General features: G+C 46.9%; 1 protein-coding gene across 1 annotated transcript; it reads left to right on the top strand.

Moving 5' to 3' along the window:
- Window positions 1-1,156: 1,156 nt before the first annotated feature.
- Window positions 1,157-9,750, top strand: tgfa (transforming growth factor, alpha; the record flags this gene model as incomplete). The annotated part of the gene is made up of 7 exons (XM_084463503.1): window positions 1,157-1,289; window positions 1,755-1,889; window positions 2,082-2,129; window positions 3,647-3,758; window positions 9,020-9,169; window positions 9,513-9,607; window positions 9,743-9,750. Exons 1-7 carry the CDS (start codon window positions 1,250-1,252, stop codon window positions 9,748-9,750), a joined length of 588 nt encoding a protein of 195 aa, XP_084319629.1. The 5' UTR covers window positions 1,157-1,249.
- Between the last annotated feature and the right edge of the window lie 1,403 nt (window positions 9,751-11,153).

Here is an 11,153-nt window from a genome sequence, read left to right as displayed (position 1 = left end):
CGCGACAGAGACAGGAGAAAATGACTGAGGTTTAAAGGAACTAATCTCTTGCCTACATGTGACCAGTGTTGATTTCCCATCCATTGTATTATTGTATGTTAGTTCGGAAGACTCTTTATTCTACCCAGTTTGGTCAGTTTAGACAATTGTGATTGACATGGTTCCGGAATTCCCACCACACCTACTGATGTGTTCATGGTAAATCACCGTCTTTTAAACCTCTTTGAAACCCAGGGCTGGTTTGCGTCTAACCACTTGACTTCATCTCAGCATTTCCAGAAGTACATTTTTATTCCAACTCTGGAATATTTTCATTGAGGGAATACAAGAAATTGCACTTAATTTATTACTTTTTTACTTATTGCTATCAAGCGGGTCATTGGTTTGTCTGGTTCTAGACAATATAGCAATGCACGCTTCAGATAATGTACTGTACAGATGTGACACAAACGTACTCGCTGCATTGCATTGAAAATAATCCTCGGGATCTTCTTACCATCCACCCGTCTGCGCTTTGCCCACCCTCTCCTCCTCCTCCTCTCCTCCTCCTCCTCTCCTCCTTTTCTCCTTTCCTCCTCCTCCTCCTCCCCTCCCTCTCTCCCCCTTCCTTTCTCCCCCTCTCCTCCTGTTCCACTCTCTCCTCATCCCCTCCCCTCTTCCTCCTCTCTCCTTCTCTCCTCTTTCCTCCCCTCTCCCCTCCCTCTCTCTTCCTCCCCTCACTCCTCCCCTCTCTCCTACTCCCCTCCCTCTCTCCTCCTCCCCTCCCCTCACTCCTCCCCTCTCCCCCCTCCCCCTCCCCTCCCTCACTCACTCCTCATCTCTCCTCCTCCCCTCTCCCCTCCCTCTCTCCTCCTCCCCTCTCCCCTCCCTCTCTCCTCCTCCCCTCCCTCACTCACTCCACCCCTCTCTCTCCACCCCCCCCACCCCCCCCCCCCTCATGTTAATTGGCCTCTCGGTGCGCGCCGCTCAGTCCAGTGATCCGGGAATGAACCGTGCGCGTCGCCGCTCAGAGCTGATTGAAACAAGTGTAAAGCGCGTGGAATAACCAGGAAGTCTTCGCTTTTCTTACAAACTCCGTATAAATTCAAATTTGACCACTACTGTGGTGGAAATGTTTGTGCTGGACATCGGCTGAGTCAGTGTCGGGGTCGGATTTATTAATGGGCTGCGCGCTGAACGCCGTCACCCTAAACTGTGGATCCACGCTCAGCCCCAGCCCACCACCTCGTTGTTCCTACAAGTCGTCAGGATGAATCGGATCCTGTGGGACGCAGTGTTTCTCCTGACCGGTGAGTTCTCTGAACCCCTGCTGTGCCATCTAGACCCGACGAGGCTTCACTGTCCCCACGACACGACGCCTGTTGTATCTAACGTAAAAGTAGTGCTTCAATCTGTCACATCCGGGATAAACGTGTGTTTCATCTGTCGATTATGTTCAACGCCTTTGTGTACTTACTTACTTACTTAGAGTGTAGTGTTTGCAGCATGCCACACTAAACGCGAGGTGTTGGTGGTGTTTTTTTGTGGTATGCTTTAATGAACGACTACTTGACCTTTCGGTGGCCATAAGATCCCATCGAAGTGGAAGTGGAGGCCTCGAGGGAGACGCATCTCTCTGAACGTGAGCGCTGTGGACAACAACACATTGGTGACGGCCTGTAGCCTCCACCTTCACCTGCCGCTCACGGTCTTCGGATCGGATTACATTTTAATCGATGCTGGCGATCAACAACCCCTCTCCTCTCCACCGGTAGGTTCCCTGTTTACGCTGGGAGCATCGCCGGGAGGTCCAGTGATGGAGGCCAGCCCCTCCATCCGCATCGCCTCCACCGGTGCGCCCACCACCTCCACCTCCACCTCCACCTCCGTCTCCGGTTCCCCCCTGGTCAGCACCACCACCACCACCTTCACCACCACCTCCACCTCTGCCTCCACCACCTCCGTCTCCGCTTCCCCCCTGGTCAGCACCACCTCCGTCTCCACCTCCGTCTCCGCTTCCCCCCTGGTCAGCACCGCCACCTCCACCTCCACCTCCGCCACCACCTCCTCCTCCGGCTCCCCCCTGGTCACCACCACCTCCTCCTCCACCACCACCAGCACTACACCCAAAACCATCCCTCCAGTTAAAAGTAAGCGGTAAAAGAGTTTGGTGCAAACTCACCCAAAAACTATAATCACAGGTTACATTTTCAACTTCCTGTCCACAGCTTGTGTTTAAGGGAATACGAGAGATAGAGCAGTCAGAGAGGAAGTGGAAGGGGATTGAGGAGACTTCCTGCACGGTAATTGACGGACAGTCTGGTTGTTTTTGGTACAAAGCCTTTATGTAGGACTTTTCTATCCTCAGATGTTCACATCACCACACGTAGTCAGTATCTGGGAGGCATTCCCAAGCTCATCCTGACGGAATTCTGTCTGGGAGCGCTGGTCTCGTGGAAAGAAAGAAAGTGAGGGGTTGTTAGTCAGACGCCTGCAGGAAAGTGTGTGTGTGTGTGTGTGTGTGTGTGTGTGTGTGTGTGTGTGTGTGTGTGTGTGTGTGTGTTCTCTCTCCTGAATGGCACATTGTGACATCTGATTTGGGAGCCTGAGGACTCTACACCAACCTTTTGTTGGGGCCAGTTGCCGGTATTTTGTGTTTCCTGAATTGATATCACATTTTCTTTTGAGTATCATTTTGACTTCAGTTTCTCCATCACGACTGTCAGAAGTTGTGAAATGATGGAACACCTGATATCCTATCAGTGATATTTAACGGGGATCTGATCTGACTGGGCTGTGATTCCTGAAATACAAAACCTGTAAACTATACATTCCCTCCCTGTGGGGACAATGGAGGTAAAGCTCTTCTGCTCTCTTTGTGTTGTGGGTCTGCAGCGCCTCAAAATCATGTTGCTGTTGCTTTATTTGTTCTTTTGTATCCTGTATTTCAATTTGGGTTGCAGATTTGTTTTGAAACATTAATTGATGAAACCAGAGGCGTCACTAGGTTTTAAGGACAGGGGGGGCTTAGCCCCAAGGAGATGCACAGGAGGTTTCACAAACAGCTAGCAAAGACTGAGAAATGATTTATTAGTTACTAGTAGTTATTTATTAGTATTGATTATCAGTCTGTTTTTGAATACAGTAGAACAATTCATGATGAAACACAAACTATTGAGCAGAAAAGTGAAACAATAAGGCTCTGACTCGAACGACGTGTCCTGTCAGCCTGTCCCTACATTTAACAAACGCTGGAGCCGAACCAAACCACGTCAACGGCCGCCATGTCTAGACCCAGGAGGCGGAGCCACGCGCCGGACAGCGTCACCACGTTAACGTAACACACGTGGTCCTTCACTGAGCTCCCCAACGTCAGCCAATAGGAGGCTGTCACCGGCTGTGGGCCGTAAACATTCAGAGAGCATTACCGTAGGATTAGATTAAGTTACAATAAAGATCTCTCTACGGTCCCCTTAGGTAAGGGGCTCTAGGGGTTAAGGGCCTCTAGGGGTTAAGGGCCTAGGGGTTAAGGGCCTCCTGTGATTGGCTCTCCTCTAGGGGTTAAGGCCTCGTGTGATTGGCTCTCCTCTAGTGGTTAAGGCCTCCTGTGATTGGCTCTCCTCTAGTGGTTAAGGCCTCCTGTGATTGGCTCTCCTGTGTTCCCCAGAGTTCGTGGCGGCGGTGCGGTTCCACTTTGACGACTGTCCGGACTCACACCGACACTTCTGTTTCCATGGCACCTGTCGCTTCCTGGTCCTGGAGGAGACGCCTGCATGTGTGTGAGTGCAGCAACAACGTGACGGATCAACCAGAGCTAGAATACATGTGTAAAGAAGGTGTACAGAAGGTGTACAGAACGTGTACAGAACGTGTAAACAACGTGTAAAGAAGGTGTAAAGACGGGACTGTGAACCATTGACTGTAATACTGAACATGAAAACAAGTGGTACTTGTTTTCTTTCTCAGAACTGAACTTTTCAGGGGTAGTTCGGGCTTCTTGACATCGGAACTCATTTCCAAGTGAGCCAGTGTGTTATTTATCATTGGAGACCGTTTTCAACACGTCTCATTCAGTCCTTCTAGCTGCAGAAATCGCTGGTGCTAGGCTAGCGCAAGTCGAGGGGAACTGCTAGCCTGCCAATAAAAACTGTTTTACCCACTCCACAGTACAAACCAATTATAATGCAGACTATCGATGTAAATGTCTGTGTTGATAGAATGATGTTAGAAATAAAACTACCCTTGCATCATCGCATTGCATTTAGTTTATAATCCCTGTAGTTGAGAGCAGGCTACGGCAGCGGCGGACTGATATTACCTGGAGTGCGCTTCTCTGTTTACCTTCTGCTGTAGTGAATCGGTCGCTACACCGGCGCCGCCGCTGCTGAGAAAGTAGTCCCCCAAAATGTAATGCGATCATTGCGATACAACGATAGTTTTATTTCTAACATTATTCTATCAACACAGACATTTACATCGATTGTCTGGCGTTATAATTGGTTTGCCTCGGGTGTACTGTGGAGTGGGTGAAACAGTTTTTATTGGCAGGCTAGCAGTTCCCCTCGACTTGCGCTAGCCTACCACCAGCGATTTCCGCAACTAGAAGGACTGAATGAGACGTGTTGAAAACGGTCTCCAGTTATCAATAACACACTGGCTCACTTGGAAATGAGACCCGATGTCCAAAAATCCTGAACTACCCCTTTAAGTTTGGTCAAAATAAAAACAGTTGGATGTGGTGCTATTTCAAAATGAGTCAGAGAGATAACGGGACTGGATCCATGCGCCTCCTGACACCGCCCTGTCGCTGTGGCTCCTAGGATCTGTGCTGTTTTTCAGTTCTTTTCCCCGGGTCACAAAACTACGGCATCACAACAACGTGATCAGCTGTAACCATGTCCCTGGAGCAACAAACACGCTGTTCATAGGCTTGTAAAAACGACAAACACTTAGCCGGCAGGTGATGTTGTGGGACGGCGCTGCTACATGACGTTGTAGGAGCGCCACAGACACAGCGCTGTCAGAGCGTCAGCCGCTGCCGTCTGACGCAGGCAGACTCTCCTCCTAATTCCATTATGTCATTTACCTCAAGCACAGCCATTCAGAGAGGAAGTTGAAACCAACAGAAGTTTTACTAAAAACTTCTAATGTTGCTTTTAAATACATAAAATGAAATCCTAAAATCCAGAAAATCCTGCATTTTAGTATTTCCAAGCGAATGAACAGCCCACATTCTGTAATTCAATCTGATTGGACTATTGAGGTTTACATAGCCATCCCATCATCTGATCCAAGAAAAACATATATTTATTCAAATGTTTTGTGCCTGACATTGGGACAAATGTGGTATCTGGAACTGGTAAAAACGTTATAGACACATGGTTTCCTTCAATTCTCTTAGGAAAAAGAAAATATTTTAAAAAGGCGCATTAGGTCATCAGGCAGGCAAGCCAATTTCACATGTTTCAATAGCGGAAGACTAGTAAGAATCAGCTGGAAAATCGATTTATCTCTGGTCGTCGTGCCAGGGGAGACATCTGAAATAGTTTTAAATTGTTATCTGGTGTGACTGCAGTAATGTCAGGGAATTCCCTCTCTTGGGATAACCGGAACGCCGGCCGATTTGATTGGCTTATCCTTTCTGGGACTCCATGAGTCTTTAGCTCTGTTACACTATTACGCTGTTCAGAGTGTTGTTATTATGCTTTGTGTTCAGAGTGTTGTTATTACACTGTTCAGAGTGTTGTTGTTACGCTTTGTGTTCAGTGTGTTACGCTTTGTGTTCAGTGTGTTGTTACACTTTGTGTTCAGTGTGTTACGCTTTGTGGTCATTGTGTTGTTACACGTTGTGTTCAGTGTGTTGTTACACGTTGTGTTCAGTGTGTTGTTACGCTTTGTGGTCATTGTGTTGTTACACGTTGTGGTCATTGTGTTGTTACACGTTGTGTTCAGTGTGTTGTTACACGTTGTGGTCATTGTGTTGTTACACGTTGTGTTCAGTGTGTTGTTACGCTTTGTGGTCAGTGTGTTGTTACACTTTGTTCAGTGTGTTACGCTTTGTGGTCATTGTGTTGTTACGCTTTGTGTTCAGTGTGTTGTTACACGTTGTGTTCAGTGTGTTGTTACGCTTTGTGGTCATTGTGTTGTTACACGTTGTGGTCATTGTGTTGTTACACGTTGTGTTCAGTGTGTTGTTATTACACGTTGTGTTCAGTGTGTTGTTACACGTTGTGTTCAGTGTGTTGTTACACATTGTGGTCATTGTGTTGTTACACGTTGTGTTCAGTGTGTTGTTACACGTTGTGTTCAGTGTGTTGTTACACGTTGTGTTCAGTGTGTTGTTACACGTTGTGGTCATTGTGTTGTTACACGTTGTGTTCAGTGTGTTGTTACACGTTGTGTTCAGTGTGTTGTTACACGTTGTGTTCAGTGTGTTGTTACGCTTTGTGGTCAGTGTGTTGTTACACGTTGTGTTCAGTGTGTTGTTACACGTTGTGGTCAGTGTGTTGTTACACGTTGTGTTCAGTGTGGTGTTGTTACATGTTGTGGTCATTGTGTTGTTACACGTTGTGTTCAGTGTGTTGTTGTTACACGTTGTGGTCAGTGTGTTGTTACACGTTGTGGTCAGTGTGTTGTTACACGTTGTGGTCATTGTGTTGTTACACGTTGTGGTCATTGTGTTGTTACACGTTGTGGTCAGTGTGTTGTTACACGTTGTGGTCATTGTGTTGTTACACGTTGTGGTCAGTGTGTTGTTACACGTTGTGGTCAGTGTGTTGTTGTTACACGTTGTGTTCAGTGTGTTGTTACACGTTGTGTTCAGTGTGTTGTTACACGTTGTGGTCAGTGTGTTGTTACACGTTGTGTTCAGTGTGTTGTTGTTACACGTTGTGTTCAGTGTGTTGTTACACGTTGTGGTCATTGTGTTGTTACACGTTGTGGTCAGTGTGTTGTGGTCAGTGTGTTGTTACACGTTGTGTTCAGTGTGTTGTTGTTACACGTTGTGGTCAGTGTGTTGTTACACGTTGTGGTCAGTGTGTTGTTGTTACACGTTGTGGTCAGTGTGTTGTTACATGTTGTGTTCAGTGTGTTGTTACACGTTGTGGTCAGTGTGTTGTTACACGTTGTGTTCATTGTGTTGTTACACGTTGTGGTCAGTGTGTTGTTGTGTTCAGTGTGTTGTTACACGTTGTGGTCAGTGTGTTGTTACACGTTGTGTTCAGTGTGTTGTTACACGTTGTGGTCAGTGTGTTGTTACACGTTGTGGTCAGTGTGTTGTTACACATTGTGGTCATTGTGTTGTTACACGTTGTGGTCAGTGTGTTGTTACACGTTGTGTTCAGTGTGTTGTTACACGTTGTGTTCAGTGTGTTGTTACACGTTGTGTTCAGTGTGTTGTTACACGTTGTGTTCAGTGTGTTGTTACACGTTGTGGTCAGTGTGTTGTTGTTACACGTTGTGGTCAGTGTGTTGTTACACGTTGTGTTCAGTGTGTTGTTACACGTTGTGGTCAGTGTGTTGTTGTTACACGTTGTGTTCAGTGTGTTGTTACACGTTGTGGTCAGTGTGTTGTTACACGTTGTGTTCAGTGTGTTGTTACACGTTGTGGTCAGTGTGTTGTTACACGTTGTGGTCAGTGTGTTGTTACACGTTGTGTTCAGTGTGTTGTTACACGTTGTGGTCAGTGTGTTGTTACACGTTGTGTTCAGTGTGTTGTTACACGTTGTGGTCAGTGTGTTGTTACACGTTGTGGTCAGTGTGTTGTTGTTACACGTTGTGTTCAGTGTGTTGTTACACGTTGTGGTCAGTGTGTTGTTACACGTTGTGTTCAGTGTGTTGTTGTGTTCAGTGTGTTGTTACACGTTGTGTTCAGTGTGTTGTTACACGCTGTGGTCAGTGTGTTGTTACACGTTGTGTTCAGTGTGTTGTTACACGTTGTGGTCAGTGTGTTGTTACACATTGTGTTCAGTGTGTTGTTACACGTTGTGTTCAGTGTGTTGTTACACGTTGTGTTCAGTGTGTTGTTACACGTTGTGGTCAGTGTGTTGTTACACGTTGTGTTCAGTGTGTTGTTACACGTTGTGGTCAGTGTGTTGTTGTTACACGTTGTGGTCAGTGTGTTGTTACACGTTGTGGTCAGTGTGTTGTTGTGTTCAGTGTGTTGTTACACGTTGTGTTCAGTGTGTTGTTACACGTTGTGGTCAGTGTGTTGTTACACGTTGTGTTCAGTGTGTTGTTGTGTTCAGTGTGTTGTTACACGTTGTGTTCAGTGTGTTGTTACACGCTGTGGTCAGTGTGTTGTTACACGTTGTGGTCAGTGTGTTGTTACACGTTGTGTTCAGTGTGTTGTTACACGTTGTGGTCAGTGTGTTGTTACACGTTGTGGTCAGTGTGTTGTTACACGTTGTGTTCAGTGTGTTGGTACACGTTGTGGTCAGTGTGTTGTTACACGTTGTGTTCAGTGTGTTGTTACACGTTGTGGTCAGTGTGTTGTTGTTACACGTTGTGGTCAGTGTGTTGTTACACGTTGTGGTCAGTGTGTTGTTACACGTTGTGTTCAGTGTGTTGTTACACGTTGTTACACGTTGTGGTCAGTGTGTTGTTACACGTTGTTACACGTTGTGGTCAGTGTGTTGTTACACGTTGTGTTCAGTGTGTTGTTACACGTTGTTACACGTTGTGGTCAGTGTGTTGTTACACGTTGTTACACGTTGTGGTCAGTGTGTTGTTACACGTTGTGGTCAGTGTGTTGTTACACGTTGTGGTCAGTGTGTTGTTACACGTTGTGGTCAGTGTGTTGTTGTTACACGTTGTGTTCAGTGTGTTGTTACACGTTGTGTTCAGTGTGTTGTTACACGTTGTGGTCAGTGTGTTGTTACACGTTGTTACACGTTGTGGTCAGTGTGTTGTTGTTACACGTTGTGGTCAGTGTGTTGTTACACGTTGTTACACGTTGTGGTCAGTGTGTTGTTACACGTTGTGGTCAGTGTGTTGTTGTTACACGCTGTGTTCAGACTGGCTGTGTGTGCTCCTCCTGCAGGTGTCCCTCGGGGTTCGTGGGGATGCGCTGTGAGCACGCGGACCTGCTGGCGGTGGTGGCCACCAGCCAGCGCGGCGCGGCGGCCGCCACGGTGCTGGTGCTGTGTGTGGTGGGCTGTGCCCTCACCATGCTGCTCTGCACTCTGCTACAGTACGGTCTCCTCGTGGCTCTGGGGCGGGGGGGGGGGGGACGGTCTCCTCGTGGCTCTGGGGCGGGGGGGGGGGGTCACATACGTCGCAAAGTAGAACATATTTTAACTTGTACGCACAGTGAAACAACCGGATTAGAATTGTATTTATTACTTTTCAGTTTATTTTTATTTAAATAATAATAATAAATTCTGTGTGATCAGCCTATTATGATTCAAAGCAATACTACTCGTAAATTAAATGGCACATTTCTCTACCAGAAAGAGTAATATATGAAACTCTGCCCGGCTTTTCTTGTTATTGTTATGTTATTGTTGGCCTGATGAACACGTTTGTGTCCTCAGCTGTTGGTGGAGGCGGGACTATGAGAGACGGAGGCGGGCTTATCACAACAGAGAGCTGCTGAAGGGCGGGCCTTCCTTCCGTCCTTCTGAAAGCGGTACGGGACATTTCCGGATTGGGCTCCCACCACATGCTCATTAACATCGCTTTCACTCAAGTTGTACTGTTTCGAAATTGACGAAATGTCAACAAGCTGTAACAGCGGTGATGTGTTCTCCTTGTTTCTCTGCAGTGGTGTGAGGAGAAAGCGGGGGTCAGACCACCGGGCCCGCGGCCTGCTGCCCCCCCCCACCGCTGCAGCGTTCCCCGAGCCGCTCTGCCCCCCCCCCGTGTAGGGGAACCGTCTCCACCACGGTTCCTTTGTTTCCGTGTTTTGTACTTTTGAACGGCGATGATCGAGGAAGAAGATGATCGTCTGCCTGTACCTTAAAGGAGGGGGGGCCCCGGCCCAGGCTGAGGGGGGGCCCTGGCCCAGGCTGAGGGGGGGCCCTGGCCAGGCTGAGGGGGGGCCCCGGCCAGGACGGTCCACCAGGACTGCTTTTATCTTGGACCGCAGACGCGTCTGTTTTGATTTCTGAGTCGGAGGACTGGCCCATTCTTGTCTTTTTTTTTAAATTGCATGCACATACTTTACATCAGATATTTGATCAAGCACTACTTTAGATGTTTGAAGTTCTGCCGGGGGAAACCAAGGCTTGGGAGTAGTTGTATCGGTTTTACGAGCGAGGGATTTGAACTCACTTCACTTGACAAAAATGGGTGACTGTCGACGACTTGTAAACTTTTAATCAAAACGGATTGAGTCGATAACACAAATAGGCTTCTCAAATTGATATTTCTTTATAGAGATGCTATGTTGGTGGGAAAAAAAAGGTTTTCAAAGGTATGTTTATAGAGGAGCAGGAATTTTAGGGAGCAGAAATTAGTGATTCATATTTCCGACTACTAATTCAGGCTGTAATGTCAGTCATATTGTTTTAATTCCTTTACTCTACTTAAAAATATGTATGTGTATATATATATATATATATATATATATGTGGCAACGGACTACGAGCTAGCTCACCCCTTCTTAAAACTGGTATGAAATGCACGGGTACACTTAATTCTTACTATGAAGCACTTAAGGGAAGAGACACATTTCACTGTTTATACTACTTGTACATAGACACGTATGCATACTTACACTTTAGTCACTGCTGATGTTTTAATAGTTTTTTAAAACATTAACAGATTATTGCCCTAATTCGGCGTACACTTCATGCTTTTAGTCCAAGGGGTATCTTCAGTGAGGTTCTTGAGATTGCCTTTGAGTTCCACGTTTCTGTATTGAAAACCGTTTCAATACCCTCTGCTGTCATCCCCATGCTCCCAGTACTGTCCCCATGCTCCCAGTACTGTCCACATGCTCCCAGTACTGTCCACATGCTCCCAGTACTGTCCCCATGCTCCCAGTACTGTCCCCATGCTCCCAGTACTGTCCCCATGCTCCCAGTACTGTCCCCATGCTCCCAGTACTGTCCAAGAGGAATGCTGCACTAAAATAACCTTTTCATGTTTACAGTTTGTCGCAATCGTTAGAAATGTCATGCCTGACAGCATGTTTACATAGAATATGTTGTAGGTATAATGTATTCTGTAAG

The sequence above is a fragment of the Micromesistius poutassou genome, assembly GCF_964030765.1.
Source record: "Micromesistius poutassou genome assembly, chromosome: 2".
Taxonomy (NCBI): domain Eukaryota; kingdom Metazoa; phylum Chordata; class Actinopteri; order Gadiformes; family Gadidae; genus Micromesistius; species Micromesistius poutassou.
Note: the sequence above shows the minus strand (reverse complement) of the source record. Positions and strands in the feature narration are given on the sequence as shown.